The 16,266-nt window shown below is 44.3% G+C and overlaps 1 protein-coding gene across 2 annotated transcripts; it reads left to right on the top strand.

The window, feature by feature from the left end:
- The first annotated feature begins 139 nt into the window (after positions 1 to 139).
- rhot2 (ras homolog family member T2) lies at positions 140 to 15,055 on the top strand. 2 transcript variants are annotated; one of them, XM_007893628.2, is made up of 19 exons: positions 140 to 369; positions 2,186 to 2,244; positions 3,502 to 3,583; positions 3,945 to 3,988; positions 4,793 to 4,846; positions 5,111 to 5,163; positions 5,563 to 5,671; positions 5,924 to 6,025; positions 6,714 to 6,812; positions 7,192 to 7,300; positions 7,620 to 7,740; positions 8,523 to 8,607; positions 8,712 to 8,857; positions 9,343 to 9,443; positions 9,584 to 9,714; positions 10,552 to 10,626; positions 11,320 to 11,442; positions 12,157 to 12,359; positions 12,839 to 15,055. In XM_007893628.2, the coding sequence occupies exons 1-19, from the start codon at positions 333 to 335 to the stop codon at positions 12,954 to 12,956; spliced, it is 1,851 nt and encodes a 616-aa protein (XP_007891819.2). In that variant the 5' UTR covers positions 140 to 332; the 3' UTR covers positions 12,957 to 15,055. The 2 variants fall into 2 exon arrangements, with proteins under 2 accessions (XP_007891819.2, XP_007891818.2); XM_007893627.2 differs by having other exon boundaries at positions 10,549 to 10,626.
- The last annotated feature ends 1,211 nt before the right edge of the window (positions 15,056 to 16,266 follow it).

Below are 16,266 nucleotides of genomic sequence, written 5' to 3'. Positions count from 1 at the left end.
ATCTCTCCGGAAACAGCCGAGTGTCCCCGAACGCTCCCCGGAAACGGGCGTTCCGTTCCCGAACGCACCCGGAAACGGCCGAGTGTTCCCGAGCGGATCTCCGGAAGTCACCGAGTGTGCCCGAGCGGTCCCCGGAGGTAACCGAGTGTGCCCGAGGGGAAGGGGTCTCAGGAAGCAGCCGAGGCTTTCCGAGCGGTTCCCCGGAAACAGCCGAGTGATCCCGAGCGCTCTCCCGAAAGGGCCGAACGGGCGGACGCGACCTGTTCCCCGGTCTCCGGAGCCAATAACCGGGAAATAAATTCTACCGAGAACTGGCGTGAAAGGCACCGACCATGAGGAGGGACGTCAGGATCCTCCTGGTGGGAGAGCGTGAGTACAGCAGCAGCCGCCACTCACTCACTTACACACTCACTGCACTTACACACTCACTGTACACTGCCCCACTCACTCACTCACTTACACACTCACTGTACACTGCCCCACTTACACACTCACTGTACACTGCCCCACTCACTCACTCACTTACACACTCACTGTACACTGCCCCACTCACTTACACACTCATTGTACACTGCCCCACTTACACACTCACTGTACACTGCCCCACTCACTTACACACTCACTGTACACTGCCCCACTTACACACTCACTGTACACTGCCCAACTCACTCACTCACTTACACACTCACTGTACACTGCCCCACTCACTCACTCACTTACACACTCACTGTACACTGCCCCACTTACACACTCACTTACACACTCACTGTACACTGCCCCACTTACACACTCACTGCACTTACACACTCACTGTACACTGCCCCACTTACATACTCACTGCACTTACACACTCACTGCACACTACCCCACTTACACACTCACTGCACTTACACACTCACTGTACACTGCCCCACTTACACACTCACTGTACACTGCCCCACTTACACACTCACTGTACTTACACACTCACTGTACACTGCCCCACTTACACACTCACTGTACACTGCCCCACTTACACACTCACTGTACACTGCCCCACTTACACATTCACTGTACACTGCCCCACTTACACACTCACTACACACTGCCCCACTTACACACTCACTACACACTGCCCCACTTACACACTCACTGTACACTGCCCCACTTACACACTCACTGCACACTACCCCACTTACACACTCACTGCACACTACCCCACTTACACACTCACTGCACACTACCCCACTTACACACTAACTGCACACTGCCCCACTTACACACTCACTGCACACTACCCCACTTACACACTCACTGCACACTACCCCACTTACACACTCACTGCACTCTACCCCACTTACACACTCACTGCACTCTACCCCACTTACACACTCACGCTGTTCACTACCCCACTTACACACTCACGCTGTTCACTACCCCACTTACACACTCACTGCACACTACCCCACTTACACACTCACTGCACACTACACCACTTACACACTCACGCTGTTCACTACCCCACTTGCACACTCACGCTGTTCACTACCCCACTTACACACGCACATAGATTGCCATTCTTGCACTGTCTGCAGGTTAGGACCACCATGGCTGTTAAAGCTTTGGGTTGCAGGGTTAACATGAACTGAGCGTGAAGAATCCTTGACCCCCAATGACAAGGGTCTGCCCCTCCCAACTCCTACCAATAATGTGCCGGACTCTCAGTGCCCCTCACTATTGTGGACATGTCTGGCTCAGGAACCTGACTATATTTATGGAAGAGCCCACAGCACTGATCCCACATCCCAATGGTCACTGAAAGAAGAGCCAAGATCCCGGTGATCGGGCCAATATTTCTTGCTCATCAAACTCACCTAAAGACCTGGAGAACTGGTTGTACCTCTCATTGGACTGTTACTAGTGCACAATAGCCACCACGTTTGTCCACATGTTGCACGGAAGCACTGCATTGAATGGTCCCTTTCTGTCTGGACAATTTCTATAAGATTTATTACACCTCAGGATAACTCGCTGTGAGAAGCACTTTGAGGTGTTTTGATGTGATCAGGTGCTGGTTCGTGAGTATTATTTATTGGTGAAGATGTATTGGGTGTAACTGAGGGTTGACAGCACCTGTAATGAAGCACTGCCACTGGGCTCAGGAGCTAATAACTCTCCCGTTTCCTCCCTTTTCTCCATTCTGCAGCCAAAGTCGGCAAAACCTCGTTGATCATGTCGTTGGTGAGTGAGGAGTTTCCCGAGGAGGTGAGGAGCGCAGTGAAGGAGTAATGGGAGGATTGAATGTTTCGTGGGGGATGGTGGGTGGGTGGAGGTTCCTGATTAATGGGATGGCGGAGGGTTCAGCTTCAAGCTTTCACCCATCTGTCAGTTTGTATCTTTGGCATTTCAACACACCAGGTATCCCAGGCTCGTATTGCGTACTTGTTGTGTAATAAGCCTTACATCTGATATGCAAGCATTTCAAGCAGACAAACCTCAGTGGAATCGTTGTATGAAACACAAACCATTCTTCATTGGCTAATGATCTTAAAACCTTAAAAGCTAATGCTTTTGAAGCAGGAACCTGAGCTCTATTTATATTCGGTGTCGGTACAAGTATACGTAGATGTGTGGATACCTGTGTGTGTGTGTATATATAGAGTCTGTCCTCCAGAGAGACCTGTGACCTTGATCAGAGGTCTGATTGCTCACCGATTCCACATATGGTCAACTTCCACCAAAGGCTGATGTGTGGAAGGCCTGCTGCCAGTGTAAACTAACCTGCTTTCCAGCTGCCTTCCATTTATCACAAGTAACATAGGAATAGCCTCTAGTTTCATTCCACACACACCAGCAGCACAGACAGAAATCCCACTCACTGGGGCTTTCACTCTCCCTAATATTCTGTTGCCCCTGATCTGGAGTATTGGGTTCCTTCACTCATGCTTCAGGAATTACTGCTTCAGAAATAGAATCCCTGTGTTTTTTTTATTTATAATTTGTTTTACCATAGGAAAACAATAGCGCAGACAGATTTGTGATAGTGTGAGTTAGACACAAAGTAAAGCTTCCTCTACTCTGTGCCATCTAGCACTCTTGGGTCAGTCTGGTATAGCTTAGACACAAAGAAAACCTTTCTTTGTACAGCTATATCCAACTTCCCCAGGTCAAATACAGCATTAAGATGCAGTATGAAGCATAATAAATGAAAGCTTTTCCACCATTGAATGCTGGGATGGAGGGAGAGATAAATGAGCAGGTGATAAGGCTGCAGGAGATGCAGAGGAGGGAGAGGTAAAACTGACGGTTTATACTGAACAATATCACAGCATATCACAATAGTCGCTGAGGTTTGGTTAAGGCACCAGAAATATTAATAGGGTGATGTGTTCACAGGATACCCAATACATTTGGTGCCTATTTAAAGCGAGCAGGCTGCCTCCTCCCTATGGTTCAGTGAGAAGAACCTGATGATGAGCTGTCTTTAAGCAGATCCTTTACTGTGTGTTTGGTTTGTTGCAGGTGCCTGCCCGCGCTGAGGAGATCACGATCCCTGCAGACGTCACTCCAGAGTGCGTTCCCACCCACATCATTGACTACTCAGGTATAGAGTCAGCACAGCTCCCTCTACCACACCTACCATCGATATAATCATCAAACTGCAGGGGGTACAGCAAGTCCTAGATCATGGTTATTTCTGAGCTCCTGATTCTCCCATGGATAGGCACATTATAAAATGTTGTGACCAGGACCCCATTGAAAAGAAAAAAAACTTGCCTTTTGATCTGTGGCCCCATTCTGGGCCTGAGAGAATAGAATGAACACAGACTCTGGTATCTTAACCCTGTAGATTAATGTATATAAATCTCACACGGGTGCATGCATGGGCCTGGCTTTATCAGGGTAGGTATGCACAAGCGGGGAACGCTCCTACATGCTGTGTAACCCTCCTGATCTGTTTGCAGCCTCGGAGCAGACGGACGAGGAGCTCCAGGAAGAGATTAAGCGGGTGAGTGTCCCCGACATGGCCGGCCACTACGGTGTTTGTTTAGAATTGATCGTGGTTCACAGGCATTTAACCCCTCAGTTGCTTACTGTGTAAGTTAAAAGTGCACTTCCATCTGTTTGGTCAACTCGAGTGCACAGATACCACACACAGTACATCTTGACAGTCAGAGGTCCAGACACCAGAGTCGGGGGTTACGGCCTGTTTGATCTCATCCTTCCAAGATATAAGACCTCTTGTTGAAGCTATTTTGTAAATCAGTCCCAATGTTCTGGTCTCGAGCAGCCTTTCCAGTGTGCAGTTCCAGTAACCTGTTCCAGCTGTCATGTAAACTGATCTTTGTCCTCAACTTGGTTTGGAAGGTTTATGAATAATAATTGATCCGCCAGTAGTGAATTGTAGGCTGGAATCAAGTTGAGAGGTTCAGGGGTTTACTGTTTTTGGTCATTTAGGTGTCTGACCACATGTGGACCCCTATCACCAAGTTTCCAAGTTTCAGCTTTTTTAAATCAGACTTGAGAGTTCAACATTGCAATTGTGGACCCTGTCTAACAAACTTCCCACTACTGTTAAGCACTCCAAGATGCTACCCATGCATCAAGACCCAGTACAAAATCACATCGTTGTTCTTGTTGTTGGACTTATCCAGGTAGAACCATCTTACCCATTCGGGCTTCGGAACACTGAAGAAGTACTTCATCTGAACTGTATCCTGTTTGTGATGGTGTTGCTTGCGATGTCCCAAACAGGTTGTGAAAGATACTAACCTTGGCACAGCTATCATTATCTGTTGTTCTTGCTTTCCAGGCAAATGTAGTCTGTGTGGTGTACGACGTAAACTCAGAAAGCACGATCGAGAAGGTATGACATCTTTTCTGGTGTCTTACACATGGTAACCTGCTAAATTAGCAACACAACAACAACAACAAGATTCATTTATAGAGCGCCTTTCACGTCGGGAGGACGTCACAAGGCGCTGGACAATAGCAGTTTGAGTTTAGCATTTAATCTGAGTTTTCAACAGAAATAAAGTTCTGTCAATCAGATTTTCCCCCACTGTTTTCTTGTACATACTATGTATGTTGAGATTAGTGTTTTAACCGCTCTACTGGTGATGTTTTACAGATAAAAAGTAAATGGATTCCTTTGGTGAATAGCAGTGCCAACCAATGGAGCAAGTGAGTATAGACCTTGTACATCAGGAGGATGTCCCAAGGCACTCACTCAAAATCTATCTCTTCAACTGTGGTCACTTCTCCCTTCTCCCTTTCCCCTGCTTGGTGTTCGTTCCTGCCACTCTTAAAGCACTGAGATATTATTTTACGTTAAGATCGCTGTTCGAATCTGGAACGCATTGCCTGAAAGGGTGGTCGAGGCCGATTCGATAACAACTTTTAAAAACGTGGTGGATGGATATTTGAGGAGGTCGGGTTTGCAGGGTTATGGGGAAAGGGCTGTGGAGTGGGTTGATGATTGCTCTTTTCAAAGAGCCGGCACAGACTCGATGGCCGAATGGCCTCTTTTTGTGCTGTACTATTCTATGATTCTATATAAATGCAAGTTGTTGTTGCTCCTAGAATTCCAGTAATCCTGGTGGGGAACAAGTCAGATCTGCAGGGTGCGAGCTCTATGGAATCCATTCTTCCCATCATGAACCAGTTCACGGAAATCGAGACCTGTGTGGAGGTGAGACGCATAGGCGTTGGAATTTGGTGTCTTGCTAAATGGGTTTCTAGAACTGACCTAGAGTGTTCGACAGCCTTAAGACTGCAGAAACCTTCTATTCGTTCAGCCATCAGCTCCCCATCCCACTGACATATCCCCATCCCCCCTTATTACTGCTCCCGATCCTCTTTCTATCTCAGTGTGTCTGTCCCTCTTCTGATCTGTCTATGTCTGACTCTCTCTCCTGATCTATTGTTCCGTTTTGCCTTGCAGTGCTCTGCTAAGAACCTGAAGAACATTTCAGAGCTGTTCTTCTATGCACAGAAGGCTGTGCTACACCCAACAGCGCCCCTATACTGCCCAGACAAGAAAGAGGTAAGATTGGAATCAGGGACAGAGAATGGAAATAGAGGGGGTTTGGGGCAAAAGACTAACAGAGTATGACAGAAAAAAGCACACAGACCAAATTGGTGCTGGATGTTTCAGGTACTGTCACTTGGGGGGCTGGATGTTCCTGACATAAATTAGCTGTCTCAATACATCATAGGGATGTCACCATTATCCGAGATGTGGAGTCCTGTAGCTCAGTGGTTAGAACATTTGCTTTGCAAGCGAGAGACCTGAGTTCAATTCCAGGCAGAGGGCGAAACCTTGGGCAAGTTTCCTTACTCCACACCCCTAATAATAATCCCTCCAAAACCAAAAACAATAATAAATTGGTCATTTTCAATCTACGACTGTTGGTGGAACATTACTGTGCGCAATTGGCTGCCGCGTTCGCCCACAAATATACAGTCAATTCACTTTACAGTGTGTTCTGTGAAGCGCTTTGGGATGTCCTCCCGACGTGAAAAACGCTATATCAAATGCAAGGATTATTATTATTATTAGATCAAAGCTGCTACATAAATGTAAGTTGCTGTTCTTCTGAAGTGAAGCCGAGCTGGCAGTTGGCTTCATTTTATTTATTGTGTTTAGCATTTCAGAGGCAGGATTTTTCCTTGGTAATAAGTACACAAACAAAAATCACCTATTTGCCCACAACTTTGTGCGTGTATTTCAGCTAACTCCAGCTTGTATTCAAGCTCTGACAAGAATCTTCAACATCTCCGACCAGGACTATGATGGGATCCTTAACGACACTGAGATGAATTTCTTTCAGGTATTAATAGACAATGAGTAATCTGTGGGTATGAGATTGTTTATGAGGCACAGTGACTCGGTGTGTAGTGTGGTGATTCATAGAACATTTATAGCACTGGAAGAGACTATTTGGCCCATCGTGCCTGTGCTGGTGCCAGCTCCCCCATTGGAGTTATAAATTCTAACCCATCCTCTTGTGCTTTCCTCGTCATATCTGTGCTGGTGCTCGTTCCCCTTCCGGAGCTATTTACTAAAATCCTATTTCTCTTCTTTTCACCCATATCTTTTATTCTCAAGTATTTAACTCAATTCCCTTTCAAATGTGGTTGAGACTCTGCTCCAAAAATAGTTCTGGTGAGGTATTCAATAGACTAACCCCCCTCCCTCTTTCTGCTCAGCAACATTGCTTCAGGAACCCCTTATCCCCGGAGGCTTTGGAAGATGTCAAATCTGTCGTCTGGAAAAACGCACCTAATGGGATCAAGGATGACGGACTAACGCTAAGTGGTGAGTGACATGTGTGTGAGCTGTGTCATTCTGTGGACAGTGTAGTGTTTCCCCCGAGTATGGGAAGGATTCTTGTTAATTACCCTATTTGAATAAGGAATTAATCCGTATGCCAACTAAAAGTTCTCAACAGCTACCCAGGGGTACTCCCTACTCATCCCACTCACCAAATGAGAAGCAGATTTGCTGCTGTACTCAGGAATTTACACCTCATGCTTTCCCTATATCGTTGAGTATATTGGTTACTGCTTAGGTGAGAGTAAGAGCATTGCTAAGTCACACTCCACTTGTCCTATTCTGTACACTCCTCTTGCCCCAGGTTTCCTGTTCCTAAACATGCTGTTTATCCAGCGGGGGAGACATGAAACTACCTGGACTGTGCTCCGAAAGTTTGGCTGCGATGATAACTTGGAGCTGATAGATGACTATCTGTACCCGGAGTGAGTAATGATAACAATAATAATCCTTGCACTTCATATAGCACCTTATCACATCATCGAGACATCTTAAAAGCGTTTCACAGGATATTCTGGAAAGTGATGTGACAGTATTTTGTGGGCAACTCCAGTGACTAATTTGTACACAGCAATGTCCCATAAACAGCCATGAAATAAATCACCAATTTTATTTGGGGAGTTGTTTGCCAGGATATTGGGAGAAACTCCCTTCTCTTTTCGAACACTGCCATGGGATCTTTAATGTCAACTGAACAAATTGACGAAACCTTGGCTTTTAACATCTCATCTCATGAAATAAAAGGATAGCACCTCTGACAATGCAGCACTCCCCAACATTGCACTGGAGTATCAGCCGACACATGACACTTCAGTCCAGGTCAGAGAGAGCTCTGCATTGTTGATGGCACATTCCTTTGGACGAGACATTAAAGTGAGTTCTTGTCTGCCCGTTCAGGTGGATGTTAAAGATCCAATGTTACTGTTACAAAAGAGAGGGAGTTTCTCCCAGTTTCCTAATCGACAACCCTTCATTTGAATGATTGTTCATGATGGTTTTCAGCTCCTTGCTCTGCACAAAATAGCTGCCCTTTTTACCCACAAAAACAGTTACCGCACAAATAATTACTGTGAAGTGCCTTTCATTGTGATGAACTGCTATTAACAATGCAAATTCATCTTTCTGCTTAACCCAGTAGCATCTGCTCATGATCACATGATGTGTAGATCACATTTTCAACCTGGTTGAATGTTTGTATTAATTCCAGCCTACAAGTCCCTCACAACTGCACGACTGAGTTAAACCATTATGGCTACCAGTTTCTCCAGCGCATCTTTGAAAAATATGACGTGGTAAGTGGCCTTTCCTGGGATAATCAGTGAAAGCTTCATCGTGGGGAGAGGGTAGCCGGGCTGCCACCGATTCATGTCTCACCTGTTGATCTCCATATGAACAGGATAAAGATGGCGCCCTGTCTCCAACTGAGTTGCAGAATTTGTTCAGGGTCTTTCCCTACTTCCCCTGGAGCTCAGAAGTCTTCAACGTCGTGTGCACAGACAGCAAGGGCTGGCTTACACTACATGGGTACCTCTGCCAATGGACGTAAGCATTGTCCACTGCAAATATCTCTTGTTTCTTCTCATTGCACCTTTAGCATTAAACAGTGTTAGCGAGGCAGTTATTTGTTCCCTGAGAAGGTGAATAAATGAAGGAGAGTTTCAGGCAGTGCCTGACCCCCTGGACCAATTGACCATGTGTTTGCAAAGGCCATTTAACCTAAACAATGCTGTGCTTGCTGAGTAATGATAACGATAATAATCCTTGCACCATGTGTTGCCACACCATTGATATTTGTACTCCATTGTGCCATGCATAGGTACCATATTGTACTATTAATTAAGCTACACCAGGTATTTGACACACCATGTATCAATGTTGTGGTTACTCCCCACCCCTTCGATAATCTTGCAGTTTATACTTACTCCAGTAATAGAAGAATATGTGTTTAGTGCTGTGTTACCTAGGCTGCTCTCTCACTCCACATTGTGATATGCAGGCTGCTTAGCTGCTCTGATCTCATATACTAGGTTCACAGCTTACTTGGATGTCCATCACTGCATGGAATACCTGGGATACCTGGGATTCACTACCATTGCCAATCAGGAATCCCAAACTGCAGCAATCACAGGTACGGAATAAGAAAACCTATTGCAGTACAGAAACTGGCCATTTGGCCCCTTGAGTCTGTGCTGGTGNTTTTTTTCCACATGAGAACCAAGAGTTCTTAGAACTGAGATTAACTCTTTTCTTTTTGAAAAAAAACTTTAGTGACTCGGAGCAAGATGATCGATCTGGAGAAAGGTCAGACTCAGAGAAATGTCTTCCTGTGTAAAGTCATTGGACCCAAAGGCACTGGCAAGACAGCTTTCCTTCAGGCCTTTCTCGGCAAGAACTTACTGGTATGTTTGTTGTGGCCTCGAGATTAGGGGAAAGAACATGGCATCAATGTTAAAGTTCAGTGTGCGAATATTATGGGGATGGGAACTTCACCGAACCATAGAAATCTACGATTCAATAATAGGTCATTTGACGAATTGTCTTTGTATCCCTGTTTATTTTTCCAATTAACCCAATTAGTCTAATCCCAATCCCTGTGCTTTCCTTGGACCTTTTCTCCATAGATGCTTAAATGCCCCCATGTTCCAACAGACCCTCCCTGACCCCCCCCAAATCATTCCATATTTTGATAACTTTCCGATGGTTCAGTGGGTAAACACACCATGAACTGTGGTAATGAGCCTGTACAGGATTTTATCCCTGGTCTGTGTAACAGTGAGGGGGCACCAATTGGTTTCAGCATCAGTCAAGTGGGGAGTGGGGAACAACTAGCCAGTGTTCCCATTCCTGATTGTCATTCAGTGACCTCCAAAAAAAATTCCCCTTGATTTTTCTTCTTTTTTTATATGAAAAATTGAGCATGAAGAAATGTGTTTTAATTTCATAGATGTAAAAAATGAACAGCTTCAATCGCCCTTACAGATGGCACATGATAGACCCCAATATCAGTTCATTGCAATTTGTGATCAGCTTCTGTGTCATAACATTCTGACACAGTGACACCATTTCAATGGGACAATTCACCAAATTTCACCTGTTACAGATGTTACTCAGTTCTGCACATAGAGATTCACAGAGAATAGGCATAATAGTAATAATAGCATAACTATAGTAATAATAAGTCTAGGCGGGATATTATTAGCTAGGCGGCTAACTGTTGTTGATTTTGTATTCAGAAGAATGATTCGGCTGGAGACTTCTCTGATTACACTCTGAACACTGTGCAAATCAACGGCCAGGACAAATATTTGATAGTAAGTACTGGGTCATACTCCACAAGCGCTGAACAGAGAATGATTGGTAGAAGAGATTAGTCAGTGGATTATATCAGTTGTGTATAGTGGATATTAATTTGCCTGTAATTTGTGCCAGATGTCAGCTTGTCTAAAAATTGGTAGGAATCTCACCTCTGGGTCAGAAAATTATAGGTTCAATTTCCTCAACAGGGTTTGCAATGTTAAACCAAGGTCCCATTATACTATTAGAAAGGAGAAGGAGTTTCTCCCGGTGTCCCAGCCAACAATCGTCCAGGTTAATTGGGTGTTCAACACATGGCTATGTGTGAAACTTTACTTTTGTGTGTAAAAGTAACTACCGCATTTGCCTACAAATACATTCCACAATGCCTATTGCAAAGCACTTTTGAGGTGTTTCATTCTGAGATGCTATAAAACTTGTAGTTTTGTTCCATTTATTCTACACCACTCCAAAAGACAAATGACTATCAAATTCTTGAATTACACATTTATTTTCAATTCTTTATCTTTGCCGGGAAGGGAGATGAAACACCACCTCCACTCTGCCCAGCAGAGGGTGAGCAAGGACACAAGATCACAAGTCTAAGCAGAGGCTTCCATTGTGCACTCAGCACCCTCCACTCAAACGTTACTCAGTATTGGCTGGAGCTGAATGTTTTAAGTTAATTCACGAGTGTTTCTTTTTGGCAGCTTAATGAGGTGGATGTGGAGACCGAGTTCCTGAAAGCCTCAGTTGCTTCCTGTGACGTGGCTTGTCTGATGTACGATATCAGTGATGCCAAGTCCTTCAACTATTGTGCCAGCATTTACAAGGTGAGCTTACAACCAGCACAATCCTGTAGAGTGGGACCATTGATTTCAGTCGTTAAGGGTTGGTGGGAGCATTTCCTATTCAAGCTCATTATTCAGAGATGTGAAAAGCGGATGAAGATGAGGACTGTATTGGAGTTAGGTTGTGATATCCTCCAACTTCCTGACTCGCACATGACCACTTGAGCAAGGTCCTGGAGGGCTGTGGAACTGCAGGTTTTGCGTGAGCTAGGATCTTCAGGAAAGAGGGGAGAGTGCAGAAGTTAAGTCACTGACTGTCAGTGTGTGAGCTCCAGATAGTGCTCAGAATCATCTACCCCTCCATGCTGTGCAAAGCTGCATTGTGGTACCAGTTTCCCCCAATAAACGTGAGACATTGGTATTTGAACTCACGGACTTGGCTGACATTCCAGCCCATTACTGGGGGATCCCTGCATTGTCATAGGTGCCACATTATTAATGAAACTGAGATCCTATCTGTCTTCTGATAGCTGCTAAAGTTTTCATTACAGTATTGGAAAAGAGAATGGAGTTTCTCCCGGCGTTCTGGAAACCAATCCTCCAGATAAATTGGTCATTCACTTCTTATTGTCTGTGGGACTTCGCTGTGTACAAATGCTCATTTTGCCTTCAAAAACAGTCAATACACTTTATAGTAGTTAAAAATGCATGTTATTTCTTTATACGGGAATGGCATTAGATTCTTTTTTTCTACAGGAACATTACATGGAGAGTAGAATTCCGTGCATTTTTGTAGCATCAAAGGCAGATTTGCCAGAACAGAAACAGGAACACGGGATCACACCTGAGGAATTCTGCTACAAGCACAGACTTCTGGCTCCGTACCACTTCACCTGCCGCAGCCCCGAAGGTCCAAACACACAGATCTTCTCTCGTCTCGCACTCGCTGCAGCCTTCCCGTATGTATCCTGGAAGATTTTTAATCCCGTTCTGGGGAAATTGAATACCGAGCGCTGGGAGGATTGAGGACACTTTGTGCATTGTTGGTGACCACACATCTCTTGAGTCGGAGATTCTTGGGTCATTGCAAATGGGTGGGCAAGAAGATCTTCCTGTTGGGAAGGTAAAATGCCCGTATTCCTTAATACAAGTCTTAGGTGTGGCAATACAATGCATTTTGAAATACACCCCTTCCCTCCGATTTCTGTAAAAAGGCACCCACACCTGGCTGAAAAGCCTGGGACCCGCATCTTAAGTTCTCTCTGAATGTAATTTTTTTGTTACTCGGGGATTATTGTCCTGTCTTAACCTGTGATAGGACAGTGAATTCTGAATCTTATGGCTGGTCTTTTGCTTTCTGACAACCTTTGCAGACTCCAGTTGGCATCTAATGTTCCCTTTCTCCCACCTAATCCTTTGTTCTATCACCTGTCTCCAGGCACCTGAACGAGGCAGAGCTGAGCACGTCCTCCTACTGGCTACGGGTCACATTGGGAGCCACAGCTGTGGCGGTCCTGGGACTCGCTGTCTACAAAGCCCTGGCAAAGCACAAATAGCAGGAGATATGCTTAACACTGGGGTAGTGCGTGAGTGACACTACAATCCCACCATGCTGTGGGATTTTTATTTACAACTGACCAGGAGGGAGAGAGAATAATCACTCTGGCTTTGAGCAGGAACAGGCAGAAGAACAAAGACTGGGACTGTTTTCCAAGGGTTCACGTTTGTTGAGCAGCTATTCAGCAAAGCAGCAAGGCACGGACCGGTCTGACTGTTGGCAGCTACTGAAAGCATAACAGGAAATCGCTGTGATCCTAGCTGATAACGAATGTCAGTCAATGTCATCCCAGATCCTTTCACTGATGGAAGAAAATTGTGCTGGTAGTAATACTCTGCTTGTTGCATGTGGCAGAGGACACTCCCAGGCAGGAGAATGGTTCCCTGTAATGAGCTGGGTCAGTATCCTAACCTCCACATCTCCAATCCCTCATTGCCTTGTTCTCGTCGCTTAGAGCCCATGGGATCCGCTTGCCACCTGATTCAGCGAGGCAACCATTGCTTTGCAGGGTTAAGGTTCAATTCTACAGGGTGACCAAAACGTCGTGATAACTGCCCTATTAGCTAAAAAAAACACAAAAATATAATTTCTTTAAGACTTAATTGTAATGGTATCACGACTTTTTGGTCACCTTGTAGATAGCACATCGAAGACTTCCGCTTCCACCTAGCATTGGCCTGTAAGACCACTTTGTCTGAAAATTTAACACCAATTACTTTTTTTTGGAAACTTATTTTCACATTTCTTAAAAACTAAGACCGTATTTAAGAATTTTCGATAATTCTCTCAGCTTTTAAATTTGAAGCTAAGATGGTTTTGCAGGTGGGACTTGGGGGGACTCTAGTTGTATAATAATGATTAGAAAATGATTGCAAGTGAAGCTGTGCTGTACTGCGGCATTCTATGAGGGGAACGGACTGGAGTAAATGATAGGAAACTAGTTCCTTTTCACACTATTTTTATACTGGAATTTATGACTTGCTGCAAATTGTTTCGGTGTCTTGTTTTTTTAAGAGCCGAAAGTATTGATACCTGCTATATCGGGGCAGGTGCTGCCACCATCATCCAGCTGCCAGTGGAACATTCAGGAGAGAAAGAGGGGCAGATGGTTGCCTACTTGGGGGAGGGGGAACCTGTGGAATCCCAAAACAGTCTCCTCTCTCCCAACCCCACACCACTCTCTTTACCCGGCCATTTTCCAGAGGTCTGGGAGCAGATGGCTCTCGGCAGTAAAGTGATGCACAGTGTAAAATGAGAGGAAGGTGGGAGAAACACAGCAAGCCATTTGCATGTGGAGACAGTGTAGCTGGATTTTGCTGGACAAGGTCATGAAGTGGGCCACAGCCCCTGTATTTGGAGGAGTGTATACTTAGTCAATCAAACGATGCTGAAAGAATCTCAAACTCACAGAACAGCAACGTTCGGTTCTCTTTGTTACACTCGGAAATATTTTGCTGGTCATTGGAAGGGTTTGATCCTGTTCTGACACACAGTCCCACACATGTGCACAACTTCCTTATTCCCTGGTAGTGATTGAATCCTTATTGGGTCCTGTGGCTGTGAGTGACTGAGAGGAGTCTGCTGCTAGTCCATAACTTGAAAATGTCATCTATTTACTGATGTGAAACTCTACTAAATACTCCTTGCTCTTGCATTCCAAATGCACAACCAAGTACTAGAGGGAGACTTAAGGTAAAGTTTCAGGTCTAACCCTTCATTGGAACTTGCTCATTGCACGTGACTGCCTTTTTCCCAAAGTCTGCTCATCCCAATTCTGATCGAGGGTCACATCCAAGATTTCTCTCTCGTGCTGATCAGTCTCCTGTCATTAACAGTGGTTTCTGGTTTCACATTTTTCAACATTTGTGTTTGATTTCTAAGTTGAACCTGATTTGGACTTTTGTGAAACGATTCATTACCTCTTTGCCCTTAATGCTGTGCTCTATAACTTGATTGCAACCTTAAATCTCTCTTCTTTCTGTCAAGAATGTCTCAATTCTTCTAGTCAGTAACTGGAAGCTCTGATCTCTGGAATTTGAAACTCTGAACACTTTCTGTATGTGTCTTTTAACGAAAATACAAGATATATTTTTCAAACTCTGTTTTGACTTTGTTGCTTATTACCAGCTCTTTTATATGGGAATTTAAATATTGGAGAGAACTTGCATTGTATAGTGTCTTTTATGTTGATGAAAACTCAAAGCACTTCACAAAATGAGGAATTCAAAATGAAATTAAGTGAATGTTGTGGAGGCAAACCTGATAGCTAATTTCTGTCAGCAATGTCCCAAACAACAATTAACTGAATAGCCAATTGCTTTAAATTAGGGTGAATGAGGGAGGAATATAAACCAAGATAAATGGGAGAAAAACTCTACATTTCAATAAATATTAGTGGGGGGGGGAATGTTACATTTATCAGTGTGCTGTAATGGATTAGACACTGAGACAATGAGCTCCTCTTATTTGAATTGCTCTCAGCCCCATTCTCCAGGCTGTACGCTTCTGATCCCCTGATCATTCCTTGCTCACTCTGAATCACCATCAATCTCTGCTGAAATCCTTCTCTCCTTGCCTTCAAAATCTTAACTTCTATCTCTGACTTTCATCAACATCCTTAAGACTCGCCCTTTGCTCCCTGTTTGGAAATCTGAAAGGTGCTATCTGGGTATTGCTGGATGTTGAATTAACCTCTTTTTAAAATCGTATTTGTTTGACTGTAGCTTGTCAACCTTCGAAACTGTTAAGATACGAGAAAGTCACTCTTGGACTTGTTTCCGCTGGATCTGCGTTAAACGTTAATCTTTGACCTGGGTTGAACTCAGTTAATGATTATTAAGTGGCTGTGATTACATGCTTCCTAGAGGAGAGTTTGCAATTGGATTTATAACCATATATTAATTCCTGAGCTTAGGAATCCCTCTCCCTGCTCACACCTTCCTACTGACACCATCTGATTCCTGCAGACCTGAGCATCCAAACTATAAATCATGGGAGACGCACTCAAGTCCTGATGTGGGACTTTGTAAAATATATTCAGAATGAATTTGTAATTTTGAAGGATTCAATGCAGAGACATAAATTATTACAATAATTGAAATTAAATGTATTAATGGATCTATGTATTTCTGTAACCAAACAACAGCTTACTAGGTACCAGTGTTACTCAAGACCCTTTGGATACTGGAGAACCAGGCAAAGTTACCAGTTGGATTTCTCTCTGGAACGTGATTTTAATATCAGTTTCAGACAGAATTGCAATTTATTACTATTATAAGAAATAAGTGGTGGCCTTATTGCATGTTTAA

This window comes from Callorhinchus milii, unplaced genomic scaffold, assembly GCF_018977255.1.
Source record: "Callorhinchus milii isolate IMCB2004 unplaced genomic scaffold, IMCB_Cmil_1.0 Scaffold16, whole genome shotgun sequence".
Lineage (NCBI taxonomy): Eukaryota > Metazoa > Chordata > Chondrichthyes > Chimaeriformes > Callorhinchidae > Callorhinchus > Callorhinchus milii.
The sequence above is the reverse complement of the archived record's forward strand: the minus strand, read 5'-3'. Positions and strand labels throughout refer to the sequence as shown.

Coding starts and splice junctions, on each gene's coding strand:
- rhot2 (XM_007893627.2), top strand. CDS start 333: ATGAGGAGGGACGTCAGGATCCTCCTGGTGGGAGAGC. Junction 5,672..5,923: donor AAATCGAGACCTGTGTGGAG/GTGAGACGCATA, acceptor TTTGCCTTGCAG/TGCTCTGCTAAGAACCTGAA. Junction 8,608..8,711: donor TCTTTGAAAAATATGACGTG/GTAAGTGGCCTT, acceptor CCATATGAACAG/GATAAAGATGGCGCCCTGTC.